This window comes from Typopeltis vanoorti, chromosome 12 (genome assembly GCF_054136105.1).
Source record: "Typopeltis vanoorti isolate ZY-2024b chromosome 12, IOZ_Tvanoo_1.0, whole genome shotgun sequence".
Taxonomy (NCBI): domain Eukaryota; kingdom Metazoa; phylum Arthropoda; class Arachnida; order Uropygi; family Thelyphonidae; genus Typopeltis; species Typopeltis vanoorti.
In genome coordinates, this window is record NC_143560.1 from 62279371 (window position 1) to 62301928 (window position 22558).

Here is a 22558-nt window from a genome sequence, read left to right on the forward strand (position 1 = left end):
TTCTGCAGCCGTCAAAAAACTACTTTTTCGCACAACACACTTCACACTCGCTCTATACAAAGCCCAAATCCGTCCAGCGATTGAATATTGCTTCCATATTTGGGATGATGCACCAAAATCCTCTATATAAGATTGTTCGATTTTATCCAGAAGAGGGCAATCCGGCTAATTAATGATCCCCTCTCATTCACAGACCCACTTCAATCCCTCTGTCATGGACGTTCAGTTTCTGCCTTGTGCCTCTTCTACAGATACTTTCATGGCCAGTGCTCTGCTGAATTGACCACTACTTTTCCTAAGCTCTCCTCCAAAATCATCAAAACCAGAGCCACTGCTAACCAACAGCCTTTTACAGTCCATCTTGAAACTCACCGAACTAACTTCGCTGACTCCTCTTTCATTCCATCTACTTCTGTGCTTTGGAACAGTCTCCCCCACTCTGCCGTTCTCAATGAATACAACCTTCAGCTGTTCAAACAAAATATGAACAGACCTCTCCGTTCTTCTACTCCACTTGCCTACACACGGCACTAGTGTGTTATAGGTGTTGTGGCCTTTCGTATGCGGACCGGATATAAAAAAAAAAAATACTGAGATGGAAGCGAACTGCAACGACCTACCACACTCCCCGAACGTGACAGTTGGGTGCTACAAAGGATAATACGTAAAACCTGCTATTCGCCGGCCGAAACGTTAAATGCAGAGTTCCGATAGAATACGAATCTGCACAAAAACATTCAAAATTCAGGTTCACAACATGAGCTTCCATGATAGGAACGCAATATGCAAGCCTCATATTACCTGAACCAACATGCAACATTGTCTTCAGTGGTGTAAAGAGCGTGTACAGTGGGACGTGGAAGCTTGGAAAGCTGTGTTATGGAGTCAAGAATCACGTTACACTCTCTATCGAGCAGATGGACAGGTGTGGGTGTGTCGGATGCCTGGTGAGCATCTCTTGCCAGTGCGTAACCCCAACTATGGAATGCGGAGGTGACGGCTGATTGTATTGTCTTGTTTTTCCTGGTTTATCCTCGAACTCTTGTTTGTGGTACCACGAACTCCAAAAAGTAGTGAACACTGTGGACAATGCAATGCTGTCTACTTTATGGCGTTTTTACGGAACTGACCACTGTCTCTTTTAGCAAGACGATGCACCGTGGCATACGGCTGCTACTGCTTTAACCGTGTTGTCTGTGGACAAGAACGTCACGACACTTGATTGGCCTCCACAGAGCCCTGATCTCAACCCTATTGAACATCTGAGGGATGAACTGAAGCGTCTGGTGGGCCAAAGACGTTCTCCCCACAACAGTCCAGGACCTCATTACAGAAGAACGGTCCAAAATTTCCACTGATCGTATCGTATGTCCCGTACCGTAGGATTGCTGCACTCATCGCAGCGAAAGGAGATCCTACATCTTATTAAAAGGGACGTCATGGCTGTTTGGTCCTCACACTATGGTGTCTTGTCTGTCAAGCAAAAGTATGCTCAGATCCATTTGCTTGAGAGAAAAAAAAAAAAAAAAAAAAAAAAAATCCATCACACTTCCCTCCTTGAAAATATCCTGAATATCATTTTAAAAGAAGTAAGCGACACCTAGTGAATTAACTACATTTATTAACTGACCATACTCATTTTATTACGAAGCCATTTACAGATTCGAATTTTTACAACTGCTATGGATTTTTTTTTTTTTTTTTTTTTGGCGGGGTGGGGGGGGGAGAATTAGGACTTTGATGCTCATTATAAGCGTACACGTAATTTTGTGCGCTCTTTGAACTATTTTGTAATCTCAGAACAAGTCAGAAGATTCCAATGGAACATCGTCTTTGGAGCTAAACTGGTTTGACATAACACCAAAGAATAAATTAAAAACCTTGGAAAAATTCTTTCGGTTTAATGCGTGTACACTTACATTGCATTGTCTCTGAAGAGCTATTCCTAAGATGAAACTTCAAAAACTTACTTGTGTTAAATGATACTTTCCTAAGTTTCAGGTTAAACTTGCATAAATAAGAAGATGGTAAAAATCGTTGGTCTATTTATTTAAGCTCATCCAAAAAAGTGATCTTTGCTAAGGTAAAAAGTTTCATCATATAAATAAAGGCTGTCAAGTCACACGTGAACAGGAAAAAGATTTATTTTAGGGCTCAAGGTGATGAGATTGTATTCCTTCCAAATGACACTGTTTCCACACACCTCTTTCAAAGGGAGTTCTCACAGTTGTCGATACGAACGATGCCCTTTGGCTGATAAGACTTGGGTTCGAGTCCCGTCCAGGATGCAAAGAACTCTCATAACTCTCATTCCGAATTTTTTTTTTTTTATCTCGCAAATCGGTATGAAGAATACACGCAATTAATAAACATACTGGTCTCATAGCCTTATTTGCTTTGGCCTTGACTTCCAATAGTCGTAAAATAGCTGCTATTCGAAATTTGTATTTTCTTCCGAACATGTACCCGTTAGCTTAGAAATAATGGTGATGACCGACTACCACGTGATTTCATTTGTAGTTTGTTACTTTACAGATTGAGCTGCTGGTCTTGCTTTAGATATACAAAACTGGAGCCACTCATCTCCAATTGAAAGGACATTTTATCCTTCATAAGAAATAAACGACATAAGTTTGCCTATAATATTTAATACATAAATTTGAATTATTTAATAACCGTGCAACTCAAGTAACATGGATCGATTGATTTTCTTTATTTTGAATTTTCAAATGCTTCAGTAGTAGCTCTTAACTATACCGCCTTCCAGCAGTTTTTCTTTAACAAAATTCTTCTATCTATTCTGATCAGGAGTGTTTCAGGGCAGTCAAAATGACAGCTTTGGTAATTAAACTCTTTTTTTAAGAAACATTTGTCTCTTCAAAGAGCTTTTTTTTTTTTAATCGTTAACATTAAGATCTAGTTCTGAGAACTAGATCTTAATCACGAGTCCAGGAATGTATGAGAACGACAGAGCAGAAGTGACGTCTTATGTTCCTCAAAAATATATTTTAACATAACAAGAAACATCAGTTACATAACGAGACTGTTTTCACGACTGAAATATGAAAATTTTCAGTTCTGAATCCTTTTTTTTGGTGATGTTTATTTTAAAACTCACTTCGAACCTTATGATCAGTGGTATCTGACCATACTTGGTTCAGTTATCTTTAGCCGTTCAGGTAAAAGGTAATCAACTCCCTGCAATCAGAAGAGGAGGATGTGGCTCACATATCCCCGCATTATTCAAGTACTTTTTCAGAGACTGTTTGCTTTTCCTTCCTACAGGAAGACGACTTCTACGGTTTCGAAACAGAATTAAGTAGTTTGAACAACTGTAAATGGTGAGAAAATTTTCAATTTTGGAATGCGTTTCGAATTCGAGTTTTATTTTTGGAACTGAATGTGCACTAAATTCACATATAAGAAGAAATGCGAATTGAATTCAGAGAGGTTATATTAACACGATTCTTAACTAATGGATCGTAAGATTTAAAGTCAGTTTAAAGTTCGTAAGTAAAGCAACTCGAAGTTTGATTTGATTTTTATTTTAAATTTAAAGAAAAAAAAATGCTTTAGATTTTTTTTTTTATGTGATACTAAAATAGTGCTTCTCAAACTGTGGACCGCGAAATAAAGAAAACAAATTTAAAATGTTTTAAGACTAAGTGTGTGTCATGCCAAATGTGTATGCAAGATGATAAAAATGTAATATTTCATTTGATTTTTACTATATTCGCTGGGTATGTTTTGTATTGAATATAAATACAATAAATGTCTGTATTACGATTTTTATTTCGATGGGGGCCGTGAAATATTTTAATTTTTCCAAGGGGGCCTTTACATCCATAAGTTTGGGAAGCACTATACTTAAAAAAAAAAATGGGAACATATTTAGGGATTTTTTTTGAATGAAATGTTTCAACTTCTATGTAATGAATACATCAATGACTTCCATTCGCAAAATAAATCGTACAGTACATGCCAGCTTCATAGTTCATTTGTCTGATCCGATTTGTTGTTTATGAAAAGAGACTTTTGTATATATATATATATATATATATATATATATGTGTGTGTGTGTTAAGAAAATTAGCTGTTCACACCCATAAACTTGAAGGAAAAACTGTAGGAATTCCCCAAACCCCTTAGTTTCCATGTAATCTCTTAGTTGAATCTTTTCCTCCATGTCACATTGACTGACAAACAATAATGTGTGTGTGTGTGGGGGGGGGGGTAAATAAGATGAGACTAGTCCATGTAACAAAGCCTGCCAAGTTTAGAAACAAAATTATAATAATTAATACATGTATTTCCTGTACAAAATGCAGAGAGGTAGGTAGGGAGAAAAAGTAATTATTCATGGAAGAAAGGGTTGCTGATATTTTGCAGCGATACTGGGGAGATATCAGGATGCAAACATCCCAGGAGTATTCCAGAGAGTATAATTTAGCTCCGAAAAATATATTTGCATTTCAGGAGATCGGAAATCTTAAGTAATCTAGATGACGTGCAGACATACTACAAAAAAGTCCCGTTAGAAATGAGTCACCGTTAGGGAATCTAAACCTTTAAAATGACACGAATCTATAAAAGGAATCCATTTTCAAGTATAGTGGAAGATTATAAAATAGAGGATATATTGCATGTCATCAAGACATCGGATTAAAAATCTAGCCAGTTTTATTCACTCTAATTTGAATTACCATTCAACATCGCCATACTAAACCTAGTCATTTAAGCTTCTTGTATTAAATTTGAACATCCACACTATCGGTAATGAAAAAAAAATCTAAAATAAATGATCTAGATCTCCAGTGAAGTATCAATTAAAAAATTGCGTATATAAATTCAAGTCACATAATGTATTTGCAATTCCTTGGCAGCAAAAATGTTTCCTCAGAGGTATCGTCAACTGCAGATTGGAGTCACTGACCTCCCCTGAAATTATGAACATACTTCAGCTGTATTATAGTACGCAAAAACATCTTGCATTCCTGTGCAATAGTTTTATTTACTAAGTATTTGTCACGTACGATTACTTGCAGTGATCGCTCAACTAAAAACGTCATAGCAATAAATTAGGTCACATTCAACTAACACCATTCTTCGCTGTACGTAATACTGGCTGGGAGTTAAGCAGGTTTCCTTTTAGAAGTTATTCAAAATACAATCCTCGCTTGCTGAGTACAGCAGGTTTAGAATAAGGAAGTGATTTACTCTCCAAATACCCAATTAAATACATCATTAAGATCTATTAATTATAACACAGCCGAGAAGTATGATGATCTTGTAAATAGTGCCGATTTGCATACAATGGTGTCACAGTAAAACTTGCAACTGTGGCCTCTCAAACGTGCGCGCGCATACGTACATTGGGCTTTTCACGGTACTTCCAAGACTTCTTATAAGGAAGTGGTGTTTCACTTGTACTTTCGAGTTTGCTGGTGTGTGAAGGGTTGATTAGAATATGCACAAGGTGTTTCCAGTTATGATTCTTTAACTGAATTTCTTGTTGTAAACAGTAGCGAGTCATGCAGTGGCTCAGCTTTTGCCCATGGGTAGGGCTTATATTTCACAAAATCTAGTTAGTTCTAAACAGGGCTCCCTAAATTCTATATCTAAGCTATAGGTTAGCTACCTTTATATGCTAATATACCCCAAATACTATCTGTGAAACGGATAAAATATGAATTGAAACCCAGAAAATGTTTGAATTATTTAAAAGTACTGTGTCAGGAATAAACTTAAGTTAAAATCAACTGTTAGTGATTATAACATCAACAAATAAACACATGAATCTATTGTATAAAAGTATTTATTTTTTCCTTCAAAAATACACTGTTAGCTCACCTAACTGTAGGTTATTACAAAAAAATAACTTTATGTATATATATAAAAACTAGTTTCAATGTAATAGACCGGAACTCTATTTCCGATGTCAGGATTCATAAAATTTAAATGGAAAAAAAAAAAAGAAAAAAAAATTCTAACAACGGAGACAGAATTCCAGGCCGATTTACATTATTGGTCCATTTTTTTTTTTTTTTTTTTAATGGAAATTGGGACAGAGGAGGAGTCAAGCCCACGGCGAAGGCACTTGTGTAGATAATTCATAAGGAAAAAAAAAAGAATAAAACAAAAATCCTGCTTAACAACAGGGGCAGTAATAACAATTTACACATCTAGGAACATAAGCCATGTAGCAAGCACTACACTTAAGGAGGCTGGGAAATTCTGGAAACAAAAACAAACAAAAAAAAATAGAGAATTTGGCAGGAAAAACAGTTTGTAAAGGCGAACAAGCTGCATAGCAAACTTCGACCGTCTGGCCTTTAAAAACATCCCAAATTGTCCATCTCAGCATACATGGAAGCCAAAGTTCATGGTCCCTAATTTGCCACCCTCTGCGAAAATGCACGTAAAGCTAATACTTCACCTACAACCATTTACCTCAAATAGTGTCTGCTCCTTTGCCTTCTAGTTTAAGGGCGAAATCACTCACCAAGTCACGGAAATTTAGAGGATCGAGATTTTTGCATAGCAGATCAAAAACCAACCAGTCTCCTAGCTTGCATCTATTCGTAATGGCTTGCAGATAGTCCTTGTTGGAGAGTCGTGCCCGGGATCTTGTGACCAGGAATCTCGAGCGGGGCCACATGACAATCACCGTACGATAAACCAGCACTATACCACTGAGGATGGCCAGAATGACAAACCAGAACCATAGGAAGACGTAGATCTTCTCATTTATGATGTTGATGGGAAGAATGCACATGGCATCGTGACGCTGCACATCGCCGGAAGAACCATACCGATGGAAGGTACACTTGGTGAGTCGAGGGAACACCCGAATCATGGGATCGTAGCGGACACTCCAATCCCATTCTGTAAATTGCAGAACTTTAGCACCATAGGTGGAGAATTCGCCTCCCAAGAATTTATCCATTAGGAACATCTGGCCAACGACATTGATGAAATTGAGGACTTCAGCAAAGACGTAACAGAAGAAGTACAGGTTGTGATTATTCATGTTGCATATCAAGTACTCTACCAAGAGTTTTCGGTTGGTAGACTTCGTATCTTCGGCAAGAATTGGCGAGTTGAGCCCAAGGATTAAATGTTTGACGCGTCCTCCTTCCATGGCCTTCCAAAAGTAGCGTGGAACGTAGAACAGCAACGCTTGCAGAAACAGAACAAAGCACACCCACTGATAGTAGGCATGGTACACTCGTTTTTCTCCGGGAATGTACTTATCCACACCAGGGTAAGGAACTTCGGATCCCACTTTCTTATTCCACGCATCTTGCAAACTGAAAGTCGTATGAATCCAACAGTAAGTATCTAATAAGTTCGGGGGGATGTCGTCTTTCGAGATGCAGTCGATTGGATCGCCGATGTACTGCCGACCGGTCACGAGTATGCTGAAAGCTACTAGTATGACGGCGGTCACCTTGTAGTGAAGGCGAAATACATTGTTGTCTATTAAAGTGACGTCTGTTTTGAAGAAACTTTTGAGCCCAGCGAAAAGATCCATGCTTCACCTGGGCGGGAGAAAGCGGAAAAATTAGGGAGTCGAAAATTCACAAGCAAAAAAAAGTAACAGAACTAAACGCACACACTACAAACCACTATTATAACCCGACACAAACAACGGCCGACAGCCTTGTGGCGCACGACCTACTCAACAGGTTGTTCCTTTGGGATACAGAGAACGAGTTTATTGAAGTCGGGCTAAAGTAAACTTTCGACCAATCAGAGACATCCTGGAAACTCCATGCAGATGTCGGGGCCAAAACGTCATTACACACACCCACTGACGTTAACGTAATAGCTTTAAGTCAGAGCCTTATACAATCCTAAAACACTCGGGCTTCGGAAATTGAAATTGTGACACTGATGGCGAAAATCATTTCTTAGAAAATTAACAGGGCGTTGCTTGTTCGCGAGTTTAAAGGGGTTTTGTCGAAGAGTCATCTTCTTTTTAATTTCACTTTCATCATACAAGAAAATGTATCGGATCTACCATTCACAAAAAAAAAACTTTTTACTCTATAAAAAATTCTTAAGTTAAAGAAATAAGATAAAAAAGAAATTCAACAAATAAAAAAAATCTTTTGATTATTCCTTAATGTGATATGAAAATATTTGTTTTTCATTTCATCTATTTTATAAAAGCCTATCATTGGATCTTTCTTGTTAGCCGAGTGGTTGGCGTAGCCTTTTTTCATTCAAAAGGCTCAAATATCATCTTGGGACATGAAAGATTCACAAATAAATGTACAGAGAAGTAAGCGTGTGATATTTTCTACTTTTTTACGTTTATCAAATACACAAAAATATTTAAAAACAAATAGGAAAACCTCGTTTAAAAATATAAATAAGTAAATACAGTTTTGAAAGTTAATACCACGAATTTTATACTTTGTATTTGATCAAGTAAAGCTGCCAAGTTTTTTGAGACAACTTGCCAGAGGACAGCTTAGTACAATGTTAGTTCTTTCATGACAGGTTCAAGTTTCCCAATAAAAGAGGATTTTGGTAGTTTAGTGCAACTGCGATTCATCCTCATAAGCCCTTCGTATTATTAGATAATTACATGAACCAAATAGGCTGAAGGGCAATGGGGGGGGGCACACGCAGTTTCATAACCAGTAAAGATATAATTCAAAAGGATACTTTGAATCAAGCGGAAAGTAGTAAAAATATTGGTACAGCTTGCAAATTACTGTCAATGTCCTCGTATTATTTATAGATACGATGTTGTTCGTTGGGTTATTCAAATTATACGTGCGGAGCAATAGTGGATTCGAGGGGGAGTCCTAAAATGGGGCAAAATGATCTCACCAGTTACGGATCCAGGTGTCGGTTTAGTGAGATGACCAAGAAGGATTAGGAAGTGCTACAATTCTGGGATGACAGACGATTGAAAAATACTTAGAAAATAGTAAATATTACTACCGTTGGTGGACTAAAGAATTAGATAATCGAGGAACCCTCACTCTAGAAAAATGGCACCGCTTGCAAGCCATTTAAGGCCTCCAATGGGTCCCCACTGAATGTTACAACGTTTTATTGTCACATGTAACAAATGCTTATTGTAGTTCTCTCCATATGACAATAAAACGTTGGGAAGTAGAAAGTCATCCACAACATACTAGGGGGGGGGGTAAATAAATCTATGCAGCCTATTTTAAAAGGAGGATACAATTATTTTGATCGTATTTTGGGATCATGTGAAAACTGAATGTCATACATCCCTGCAGGCACAACTGTTTCTTCTTCCTAGCTGGCATACATTTAACTCGGTTTCCAAACGTATTTTTGACAGCAGCAGTTTTTTCCTTTTCTTTTTTCCCCCCTTATTGTTCTTATGGCCTGGCTCAGTGCCAGTATTATATTTGCATTCCTTTTGTTACAAGAAAATAAATGAGACATTTTCTTTATTTCGTATTTTGATATACCTAACGCGAATGCGTTGTATTCATTTGCAGGACTTTCATGACATTCGCTCATTCAACCTGAAGAGATTCAAGGTTTAGTTCATGATGTTGATGTAGCGCTAATGATTAATTAACTAATATAATTCTGCCAATTAATGAAATATTTTAGTTTAGGAAGCAATCATCTGCTCAGTCCAACTATGTACATAACTGCGAAATTGCAATTATTGATCCACTTGCCAAAACATTATTAAATGAGAGAAATACAGTTAAACCGCACACTTTTACGTAATGGCGAAAAATGTGAATATAATTAAAATCGATAGTCAGACTCTAATACAAATCAAAGCAGTTAGTGGGAAACACGTAATTAAATAGAACAGCTACGAATTTCCTGTGTGCAATTTAGTAGGCGTTTTGGCATTTAAAATATTTAGTTTGGAGAAGCTATGCAAGAGTAATTGAGTATTTAAAGGGGTGCAGGTAGTTTGCTTAACGAGTCTACAACTTCGGTTATCAGTAAGTACTGTATAGATACTGCTAAAGCAGGCTTACTTCATCCCAAGAGACAAACTATCTCAGCAATAACTGGTTTTTATTGCATCATAGGATTACGAAGAAACTAGTGGGCGGAGGTGGAACGACTTAAAGATATTTCAAACATTTAAAATTGAAGATTTAGGATTTCTAAGAAGCGCGAGTCATGCGATTATAAAGTTCTCTGCAGTTTCTAAATTGAATGTTAATAGTTGAAAATAGTTTTCGCATTTTTTTGTTCGTAATATTACAATAAAATAATAATAAAACAATTACAAATTATGATAGTTAGCACAATTATTTTGTAATGACACAAAAATATTTTATGTTTTTACTTTATTTGCATTTAGTAGCTTTTATTAAAATAAAATGAATTACGAAAATTAATTTAAGATCAAGAATAAATAGAAAGACTTTTATTGTTATTTATTTCATCAACAGAAAATTATATCCTTCTATGTTTTAACTAGTTTCGTTTGTTTGAGATGCAACGTTTATGCGCGCGTTTCGTAGCAACAATATTCTCTGCTCGATCAAGTAAATTTCCAGGTTTCCATAGCAACCATAAATTAGGCTTGTATATACAGATAGTAGAGGATATTATGTGTATCCTCCACAAATGCTACGCAAAAGCAACACATTATAAAAATGTTATTTAAGAGAAAGAAAATTATTTTAAGAATCCAGTATTTTTTACAGAGCAAGACTGATGCAATAACAAGCCATCTACTACTTGACGTTCCATGCAAAAATAGTAAACCGCATAATATGATTGAACTGCAAATTACATTAAACTTTAATATTAAAAGTGAAACGGATATCAGAATTATTGAACGTTTTCAGGGCGAATTGTTCGGTTACTTTTATACTACTAATTCTGTCTCTTATTACCCTTGAAACTTATCGCTGATTAGTTGTGGTATCAAAGTAAAATCACATCTCTAAAACACTGCTGTTTTCTTTACGTGTACCATTTTGATTTACAACCGAATTTGTCAAAAAACTGCAGCGTCATTTTGTCTTTAAATAATAACTGCACCCTGAAGCAACTAGTAGCGTCTATACCTAGGATTAACAGTAAGGTATTGTTCTTAAAAAGGGCTTATCTATATCGCTCCACAAACTGTAACTACTTTGAATATAAAAATATTTAAATGTGAAATGGGCTAAGTTTGTTAAAATCTTTAAATATAATTTCAAATTTTGTTGCCTATTCATCAGAAGTGGGACTAACGAGTAAACCTTTTGATGTACCTGTAATAAATCACTCATTTCCATTATTAAGTTTCCTGTGCTTAACTGATGCTTAGTATTTCAATTACTGAAATGTAGCAAGAAATTTAAATTCTAACTACGTCCATTATTTGCTATTTATGAAGCAATTTATTATACCGGAAATAGCCTTGTTTCATTAGGAAGCTAGATTTCTTCTAAATTGAACCTGTGCTGCCATCTAGTGCTGAAAGCAAATACTATTCTGTCAAGATCAAGATGAAAAAACTCGTATAAAATAATCTTAAATAATCTGGACTGAAGTGGATACTTATGATTTGTAACTTATTATGGTGATGTTTCGAATCGATTTAAAAACAAATACACTTAATTTTTAAAATTCATAAGGAGCAAAATAACTTCTGACAAACAATAAACAAATAAATTTACTTAGAAAAAAAATTCAGGATTTGCTGAATGCTACAAGTTTCATTTATCTTAATACCGATAAATTTTCAAGAGCGGAAATAAATATTTACATATGCATGTCAAATGCATGCATATGTAAAAGTTGTCATTATAAGATTGTATTTATTATTCAGTACCAATATATTTTTAAAGCATGAATACAACGATTATATTCAATATTATGTCGAACTTTCTGCTACAATATTAGAATCTATTTTAAGAGGATGTTTAAACTTTTTAAAAAGAGTATTTTTGTAATAATGGCTGTGCATATAAGATAAATGGAGGAAGGGAAGAAAAACGAAAAAGCTATTTTCCGGCGCCGGGAATCGAACCCGGGCCTCCTGGGTGAGAGCCAGGTATCCTAACCACTAGACCACGCCGGAATACATCCAACGTCCTCTCAGCCAACTTATAAATATATTTAGCGTTTTGTATAAGTAGGTTATATATGATTTCCTAAATTGTATAAAGTATTTAAATTATTGAGAGAGTATTATTATTATTATTTGGCATTTCTTTTATGGCAAATGCTATCTATTGACGCACACAAGAAGTATAATAGACAAAACTTGATAACAGCACGTTGAACTTTACAACAATACAAACAATCACTTAATAGGATAATGAACAGGAAATGGTTCTCTGGAGGAATCTGTAGCAAATTACGTTCGAACATAAGGAATAACATGCATCTAGTCATCTGACTTTTCAAGACTATTTACAGTTAAAAATGGCATTCGATCAAAAAAGGTATGTTAGCGCAGAACTGTCACGGAAGCGTCAACGCTCTTTTTAAAATGTATGACAGGGTGGTCGTGGTGCATGTGTGGAGTGGGGAAAGTACACAATTATTTTATTTTATAATATAATAAAATAAAATGCTGTATATAATTAATAAAATGTTTAACATTGAAATTATTTTACAAATCGAGTAAACTATTAAATATTTCGTTCGTTTATATAGCAAATCCACATTAAAGTTGTTATCTCGAGTTTAATTTTAGTAATTTCTCTAATATCACTAGAGCCCAGGGGTGGGGAACCTTTAGGCATTGGAAGGCTGCATATCACTTCACGGAAGGCATAAGCCCCCCCCCCCCCACATAAGACGGGCACACTTTACACAAATTTTGCTTAAATTATCAAGAGGTCATATGCATACGGTATATATCGATATACAACATTAAAAATCGATTTAAATCCTCAAAACTGTTTTATTTATTTACAAAAAGAAATTAATAATTCAAGAATGGAGTTCTGCAAACTAAACATCTGAACAGCTAATAAAACACTTTATTTTTTTATATTCTAGGAATACAAGCTTTACATTTCTTGATATAACTAAGTGGTACATAGCTTAATGACTTATCTGAGATTGAGTATTGCTAGATAAAAAGCAGATATTTGGTTTCTGCATTGTTGTCTTTGGCTTCAGTCGATCTTCCAGGTGAGTGTTCATCATTTGTGATCTCCAGTATGTCTTAATTTAAACCATGTGTGAAAACGTCAATTCACAACAGTAGGTTGTGCCAAAACAAGACAGCATACGTCGAGCATGTTGACAGACTTCTGGATACTCGACAGCATCCTTCCATATTTCAGTGGGTTCTTTCTTACTGTCAGAGATTTCAGAATATTGTCTTCTGAAAGCTTGACTGCTCCATCTGTAAATTTTCAGGTGCACTAAAAACGTAAAGCAGATGTGGTTGAAAAGAAAGTTTTCGTGTCAGATCATGTTTCTCAAAATCTTTAAAACTGTTATTGTAGTTTTCGATCAATGAGTCCAAGACGCCACTGTATTTATTCATATCACAATTTCTTAAAGTTTTATTAGTGTGACAACCAGTATTATACTTTAAAGAATAATTTAAATACTTTAAAGGAGTGATAAGGAAAATCCCCACTTATGTTTCTTCACCAGTTTGAAGCACATTGTGAAACTTAGCGATGCCTTGAAAAATTTGCTCGAATATAGTTAACAGTATCAATAACTTTCCTTAATGTGTGTTTTAAAAGAATAGATTTGGTGCAAAGATTCTGTTCGTGTAATATACAGTGAAATGAAATCAAGTTATCAGAATTTTGTATTTTATTTTGTAGCAATGCAACAAATCCTTCATGTTTTTTTTTCCCCTCTTATAGAAGGAGCACGATCTGTGCATACACTTACTAAATTACACAAATTAAGCTTTGGTTCCCGACATTTATCTTCAAAAATATTAAGAATGTCAATTCCAAGTGTTCTCCCCCATAAGAGCAGCCAAAGTTAGTAACTCTCCATAACATTGAAAATCTGTAGTTAGGAGTATAACGCAAATATAAAAATACAACTTGCGCTGAGTCAGTAATATCAGTGAGCTCATCTATGGCAATCGACAAATAAGTATCTTCATTTTGGCAAGAGCCTCCGGAGCTCAGTCAGTATAGACGAAGCCCTTTGGTCGGAAAGACCTGGGTTCGATTCCCGTCAGAATCTTTATTTGGTCTCTTTCGACTAAAGGTGAGTTAGCCGGTCTCATACGGAGGTAAGGTTTTTTCACCCAGAAACTCGGATTTTTCGTCCCCCAGAATAGGCAAACCACCCCTTGAACATACCTGAATTACAGTCATGAATACGTCCCAGCCATATGCCGGTCCCGAGCCTGGATAAAATTGGGGGAGGGGGGGAAAAGCAGTAGTGAACTACCCTGTAAAATTCTCACCAGGAATACTTTGTGGGCAATGCCTACAAAGTCACCCGGTCGGAAACGATTGAAAGGGAAGATCAGGGTCATTCTGGCAAATTTTTTGAAGCTGTTTGTTAACAGTGACAGCTAATTCATGTTGTCGTTTGGTTATAGTTCTTCGTGAAAGAGGAGGATGTTTGTATTATTATTATTATTATTATTATTATTATTATTCGTGACACCTCCAAGGAGTCTGAAGGCTCATCGCGGGAGGACACCTATTGTGCAACTCTTTATCTCCACCACTACACTGAACCTTTACTACCAATCACCTACATCAGCGCCATCTACCGCCCACCACCACAACCAATTTTTTTTTGTCTGTAAATTGCATGTGTTCCGAAGGGCCGATTTGTCTGTACGCGGGGTGAAAAACCCGAGTTTCCGGGAGAAAAAACCCCGCTACCTCCGTATGAGATCGGCTAACTACCTTCGATTGAAAAAGTCCATATAAAGATTCCTCCCGTTATGACGAGAGATGTTTATTAACTTTTATCTGAATAGGGAAATGCTATAACTTTTTTTTTTTATGTTTTTTTTTTTTTTTATCAAGCTAACGTTACGTTGAGTGCTCGTAGTTCCTTCTAGCGACAAATCAATGTACTATAGTAACATGATAGGGTGCTAACCATTGAACAATGGTTAAGGATGGAATGCCAACCATAGAATAGTGGATAGATCGATAATGCTCGCAGTTCGACAGGTTACAACTATAAGAAAAAAAAGGGCAGCATCAATGTGAAAAATATTACATTAGCGAGCACATTGAGTCTGAGGCTAGAAAATTATGCACTTGGACAGGCAAAAATTAGCAGGAATATTTCTGTGGCAGTTCCTATAATGTATTGTTTTGTCTAATCTTACTATTAAAAATGGCTCGATGTAAGCCAAAACAGAAACGACTTTCAACAAATTTTGCTAGACATCTCGAGTACCAATTTCATGAGATTACCTCGAGCTATCATTTTGAAACATTTTTCAAATGTTAATTTTTTTTTTTTTTAAAATCGAGTCTGTCTAACTTCAAGAGCAGAGTTTCTGTACGTGTACGTACTTGACTGAAACGATAATAACGTATTCTGGAGTTGCTTTAAAATCCAAGAGGATGACTGCAATAACTGTGAGTTACTCATCGTACTGAACTGCTAGAAAAATGTTCTCTTTCCCACAGTCCATAAAAAAGACTTTGGGGAAGATGTTAGGAAACAATTCGCACAAAAATTCTCCAGTCAGTTCTTGATCTACATTTAATTTTCAGCTCTGTACATGAAACGTTGGTTCAATTTTTTTTATATTGTCTATGAAGTTTATTGTAGGTCTTCCTCTTTTTCGAATTACTGAAACAAGTCACTCAAGAGGTTGCACTGGGAGGCCTTTAGATCCCATATGATCAGGCCACATGAGTTGGTTTCTTCTAATCTTTCTTATGATGTCATCGCTTGGACCAAAGAACTGATATTTGCCTCGCTTCTAAATTTTCGATGTCTTCAATTTTAAGCGGGATATTTACAGCACCTTCCCATTTCTAATGCAATCAATCTCTTTTCATCATCGTTAAAAAAATGTCCACATTTTATTTCCCTAGAGGGGTACTGAATTAATAAGCGTGTCAGTAAGATGTGATCTGTTTGCAATTGTTTGTTTGTTACTTATCCACAATGGTTTCAGATTTTGAAACGACGTTGCTTTGGTAATTTTTGTTTTAATATCCTGTTTTAATCTTCAACCTTTATTAAGAATATTGCCTAAGTAGTAGAACTGATCAGTTTCTTCTCTAACTTTAACATCAAGTCGTTTTTTTTTTTCTTTTACAGCATTTCCTAGCAATACAGATATCTTTCGTTGTTTTTAATTTCTGGAGAATTATAATTAAGCCATATTTTTAAAGATATGGCGGGATTTCCTAAATGTATGATTTGTTCTCCGCTAGAAGATCAATGTCATCAGGAACTTTAGATAGTTCAATATAACAATTCTTCACAGCTTCGTTCACAACATTTTCGAGGAAGCTATTAAATAATATTGGTGATAGCTTACAATCCTTATTTCTATATGAAAGGGACTGCTACAACTCCCTTTGATTTCAAAGGGAGTTGTAGCAGTTTTCTGAACATGAGTACAGATATACAATCAATCATATTATCGTGCTTTCAGTTCCATAACGTCAACCTTTTCAGACACCATCATGCCAAAGAGAGTCAAAGGCTGTTTGTAGGTCAGCATTACGACACATTATTTGGTTACGTTCTATGTATTTTTCTCCAGTGATATGGAATGTAAATACTGTATATTATTTATTGTACTCCTGTTCTTCCTCAATTTAGCATGAAAGGCTGAGAAATTTGATTCGATTTCCGTTTCAGTTCGTGAACGTAAGATGTTTAAAAATATTTTGCTTGAATGACTGATAAGGCTGAGTGTTCAATACTTGCTGTACTTTTTTCTGTTTCGTCTTTTTCAAACATGAATACAAATAGGTGGTAATCCTTTGGCCAAATTTCTGTTTCATACGTGAAAAATAAGCCTGAAGTACAACAATATGTTCTCATCCTTTCTTTTAGCAGTTCTGAAGGAATATTCCATTTCTGATGCTTTTCCTGATTTTTTTAAAAAATCTTAGAATAGCTGTTAAAATGATCTCTGACAATCATTAAAAAGTCCATTTCTTAACCATATTCTTGTACGAGAGCGTGCTGAAAAGTTGTGATAATCACCATGAAGGAATCGACATGTCTTCTTATATATCCTAAAAGAAAAAGAACAAATGATTACAATTTGATAGAACATGGGGGTTAAGAGGTTTTAAGATATGTTCTTTCTTGTGGTTGTATCAGTTGCTTTAATATAATTTTTGTTCTAGGTGTTTATCAGAACTTTTCAGCCTTCCCCTCTCCTCTTGTATAGTGTGAAGATAATAATCATCATCACAGCAATGGAATTTAAGAACGTTTAGACTAATATACTCTAGACATGATTTTGCTTTGACTAATTTAGCAAACAGTGGAACTGAAATCGAAATGGAATGACTACAAATTTCAGTAGTGATTCTAAATTTCAATCCAATTCCACTGAACCAGTAATGAAGTCTGTCATTTCGAATTATTATGATTATTTAAAAATGATCCAACGGAAACGAAATCGAACTCAGTGTACATATTTTCGTAAACGTCCTAAGTGCTCCATTATGTTATATTTCATCCAGCCAAAGTGGAGTTATTGTATAAATATTGCACCAAAACTTCATCTTCATCTTTCCCTCGCGTGATATGCTTAGTGGCCTATCACCAAGTAACTAAGCTTTATAAAAAATATGAAGAAGTTACAGTCTGTTTTGCTTTCGAATTATCTGTATTCTTTTGGCCAGTTTTGTCTAATTTGGGGAAAAGAACTCTGCCACGTCTGTATGAGACTGGCTAATATCATGAAACAGCTCTTCGCATCCTAGATGAGATTCATACTTACATCTTTCCAAACCGAACGGCATCATCGATACTGACTCTGAGCTACAGAAGCTCTTTGTGCAGAGTGACGAACTGTTTGATTAAAAACCGAGTCTCTTGAGGGGGGGAAATCTTACTTGTCTGTAGCAAAGATGGATTAGCTACAAAAAGAACTAGGCGACACAGCAAGGTATAATGGTAAGGAGATTTAAGAATTGCACTTGTGTACATTCTTGGGAATAGAAAGCGGTTTAGAGTTAACTAAATTTCAGCAACCATTTGCGGAATGCAACACAAACAGAACATTTGAGATCAACTCATTGAAGTCACTAAAAGAAATTCAAATAATATGAATTGATGGAAAACCGATGATAAACTGTTGAGTTCTGAAAAGAACTGCATATTCTTCCCGTCAAGCATTAGTAGATTCCATCAACAACTAGAGGGCAATACCGGTTATATAGGATTGGGCCAAAGCATTACTTTTTGTACTTTAAAGCCTCAGTTACCATGGAAGAGACTACCATCAGCATCAAACTTTACTCCCAAAGAATGCTTGAATTCGATTGGAAACTTGTGTACGTAGTGACGAAGCAGCATGCACAACCTTCAAATCAGATGGAAAACATAATTTAGCAGAGCGTGTTATTGTTTTGGATTTGGATTAAAACTCTTTGTTGCAGTATCCATAAAAATAAACACCAGACTTTATATTGAGATTCTGAACAATTCTTTGTTGTCTACGTTTGCAGTTAGAAGCAGATGATCCAGTTGAGAATCGAGTGGATATGGTTTTATTTCCATAGTATGCGAGTAATATTTCGATGAACATATTAGAAAATAAAATACGCACTTTTTTAAGCATGGAAAGGAGAAGGGATGCGAGAAGCAGCCTGTAAAGGAAATCGCGAAGTGTCATTTTCCTTATTTGTAGCAAAATGGACATTAACAGCACAGGCTGAAGGATTACTGGTGAGGAAGAGACCAAAAGCATTCAAAGCGTGGCCCAAACCTATATTAATCAAAACAGTTTCAAAACTTATCAAAGTAGGTTCCATACTATTACGCTTGGATAATATTCTTGTTGACAGCAAATTGGATCGATGGAAATGGAAAAGTAACCCAGCTAAAGTTGCACGTGATCACCAACGAAAGTAACTTTGCTCTTGGGAAGAAGTTGCACTGTAGAAAGTGTAGATTTAAAAAAAAAAAAAAAGCCAAAGTCCTGAGTTGTTGGCCGAGCTGAGGTATATTAAGCGATAAAGAGAGTACATGAAATATTTTGTACCCTCGCTCTCAAATGATTACATCTTTGAATTTATTTAATTTATTATTTATTGAAAAAGTATTATTTGTGGCATTTTTTTTTTCCCCATTTCGCATCATTTACACTAGTCGTTACTATTGTTTCAACACTTTGCCGTACTTTCCGTTACCATTTTAAAAATCCCAACTTGGTTTAATATCGTAATGCATTGAAAAGTGTTTTCAGAACGACGGATATGAAAACAAACCAACAGCCCAACCCAGATATTGGTTGGTCAAGGGTAAGGTTACCAAATGCATCCTCGAAAACGAGGTCTTGTCCGTCTAGTTCTCATTATCTAAAATTGTAGGTCTTCTAGGCATTCTGAAGAAACATGGAAATGTCCTCCTTTTAAGTATAAATACGAAAGCATCAGTTTTAGACGAAACTTTCGTATTTTTCTAGTAATAGCATGAGTTCGAATCCTAGAGTGGACATGGATATTTGAAATTGATCAGACGGTATATGATTTTCATCGTCTGGTGTAAAATTCCATAATGCTTATTGGCGACTTGAAGTGGTTTGAAAAAATTCCATGTATAATCTCTAGAGCAAGATTTTCGGATTATCTAATTATAGCTCCCTTGCAGGATTGATTGCAGTGGGCTGAATGCAGGTTAGATAATCTGAAACTCGATTCTAGAAACCAAATACAGTATAGATCTTTTATAAGCACTTCAGTTCCAACAAGCGGGGTGGTGGCCTCACATTAAGTGACAAAAATTATTTACCATCCAAAGACTTTTCTAAATATCACAGCAAGGCTTGAATCCAAGTACTGTTGGTTGGAGAACGGAAATACTATCCACAACTGATATTCTCGAGTCTATTCGGATTTCTCAGGAATACCAATTAAATGAAGAATTAGTTCCGTTAAAAGTGAGAGTGGAAGGGATAATCTAAATTACTCATGTAGATGAAGAATCACGAAATTTATTCAGATGAAATGCAGTTTATCAAGAATGACAAATAACCTGGAGGTGTGGGTACAACTTTCGGATGAATTTATGTTTCGAGTGGATTATAAAGCGATGCTGTTGTTGTTATACTGGAATTACAGTCGAAAGAACTAAGTATGAGGCTAGTGTATTGTCTATTAACTGCGTGTATTCTTCTGGCCAGTTTGCCTGTTTTGCGAGGGAAAAAAAACAGATTTTAGAGAAAGAAAAAACTTTCCATCTCCATATGAGAGTAACTCACCTTCAGTTGAAATAAAAATCTTATAAAGATTCTTCGGGTCTTTTTTTTTTTTTTTTTTTTTTTTTTAAAGTTATCCAATTATGTAAACTTTTTTATCTATTAAAATCTGTGAATTTCAGGCTTATTTTTCTGAGCATTTTATTCATACTTGATAAATGAAGATTTACGAGAGGAAAAAAAAACTTGATAAATACAATCCCTGGGTATCTAAAGGTTTAAATGTAACAGAATTATTTTTTTTTTTTACATTTTTCTCTATTCAGATGACGATAAAACTTTCTTTTTAGGTTTATTTTTGTAGACAGTGCACAAGTTCAGATTATGTCCATTCAAAACTACCTTGAAATACGTTTCGAAACATGTCTTTATTCTCCATTTCAAGCTGTTTCTTTCTCTCTCTCTCTCTGTCTCTCCTTTTAGAATGCTGGTATTTGATTTGCATATCTAAAGCGCTTCTTATATAAGTAATACTCTCCCAATCTGGCTCTACTATCAAAGAACTGGTGAGTACTCAACTTTTATTGTCTTATCTGCCCTTTAAAATTCGATATTTCTGAAGCTTCATTTTTTTGAATGCGAGACTTTCAGCATTTCGTAATTTCTGTCCAAAAACATGAATAAAAGAGTAAAACAACTCTTAAGGTCAGTCATTTCATATAAAATAAAATTATTTTTGATAGTTGTTTTTTTATTATAGTATACAAATGTTATTAGTTGAAACATTTAGTGAGTTGCACAACAAGCTAATCTTTCGACCTTCAGGCAGGTGCTTATTCCCCTTTGATCTTTGATTTTCTGCTTTTGACTTTGATTGACTTTTCTGATTTTGACTTAATGAGGCAGTTATCGCTAGTGTTTACTTTTCGCTGTTTTTTTTAATCAGCAGATGAATATATATATATATATAATTACTTTTTAGCATGCTTCGTTTTTATTGATTTAATTCGTTCAAGTGTCTGTTGCTGCCTTCTAGCATCCTTTTGCTTACAGGATGCTAGACTTCTTGAAGAAAGGTCCTAATAGGTTCGATTCTAAAAGCTGAATAGGGTTTTGCTAGACTTTTTTTTGAAGGTGGTTCTTCAGATAGCCGACCTTCAGCACAGGCCAGTAGGATTTTTTCCTTCCAGGAAATTCTGGAAGGAAAAAATGCTAAAAAAAAAACCCAGTAGAATCCGCACGATTTCAGATAGCACTACAATACAATGCGTAAGGTTTCTGATTACGGAATAGCAGCAGCTGTCTTCTATACTATCGCCCTGAAGTCTTCAAAATTATCAGTAAGGGTAGCTAAGGGTAAAGCCAACTATCCATGGATTTCCAAAAAAGTTACGAGTAAAGAAGTTACATCTTCGAAGAATAAAAAGACGTTAATGGATTCATATAATTTATTTTGATTTTCTGAAAGACTATCTGGACCGTATTCATCATATAAATGGGGAGGGGTATTAATTAAGAATGACACAGCAGATGGTGCGAAATCCCCTCCTCTCCAACATTTACAAGTTTCCATCCCTGTAAAATCGTGATCATCTATCATTTGCATATTTCTGTTTGTGTGAAATAAATGAAATTATATTTGCATATAAGAGTAACTCAATTTTCCACTGTGCAAAAGGCCTTCTTCTGGAGAGAAATTATTTTAGGAACAGCAAATTTTACCTTATTTTATTTTTAGCCTTCTTTCTCTCCCTCAAATTCTGTCCTGTGGTGCGACTTTCCACTAACAGAAATTTGCTATTTACAAGATACACATTTACTGCTGAGCTGTGTATGTTTTTTTAAATTATTTATTTTATTTTTATGCGACTCCCACCCACGAAATGTTGTTAACCTATCGTATATCGTGGGTTAGCTAAGGGAAGCCCTACTAAACACAGAATTTATTTAATCCGCTTCAGACCTCCAATTAGCAGACTGGATTTTCTAAACTTATTTTGAACAACGTATTGATCGCTCAGTTTTCTGTGCAGACTGTTGTTATGTTAATAGTAAAATAGCAAAAAATGCTTTTCAAGGAGTCTTGCAAACTTTTCAGTTGTTTCAGTTATTCCTGCTTCCTATTTCCTTATATAGTAACTGTAATAAAAATAAAATAAATATTGAATAATAATAATAATAATAATAAAACATGCGGATCTAAAGATGAAGTCTTTGGTTAATGGAAATATTCACAGACTGTATCATTTTTTATAAATTAATGACTAAACGTAAAACTAAAATGAAAAG

General features: G+C 35.4%; 1 protein-coding gene and 1 non-coding gene across 2 annotated transcripts; both read right to left on the reverse strand.

Moving 5' to 3' along the window:
• Positions 1-5797: 5797 nt before the first annotated feature.
• Positions 5798-7692, reverse strand: LOC150100830 (innexin inx2-like). Its single transcript, XM_090401138.1, has one exon. The coding sequence runs from the start codon at positions 7532-7534 to the stop codon at positions 6452-6454; it is 1083 nt and encodes a 360-aa protein (XP_090257264.1). The 5' UTR covers positions 7535-7692; the 3' UTR covers positions 5798-6451.
• Positions 7693-11971: 4279 nt separating this feature from the next.
• TRNAE-CUC (transfer RNA glutamic acid (anticodon CUC)) lies at positions 11972-12043 on the reverse strand. Its single transcript has one exon. It is a non-coding gene; the product is annotated as a tRNA-Glu (tRNA).
• Positions 12044-22558: the final 10515 nt, after the last annotated feature.

What these genes read in the sequence shown, in the direction of transcription:
- LOC150100830 (XM_090401138.1), bottom strand. Translation starts at nt 7,534, where the DNA reads ATGGATCTTTTCGCTGGGCTCAAAAGTTTCTTCAAAACAGACGTCACT.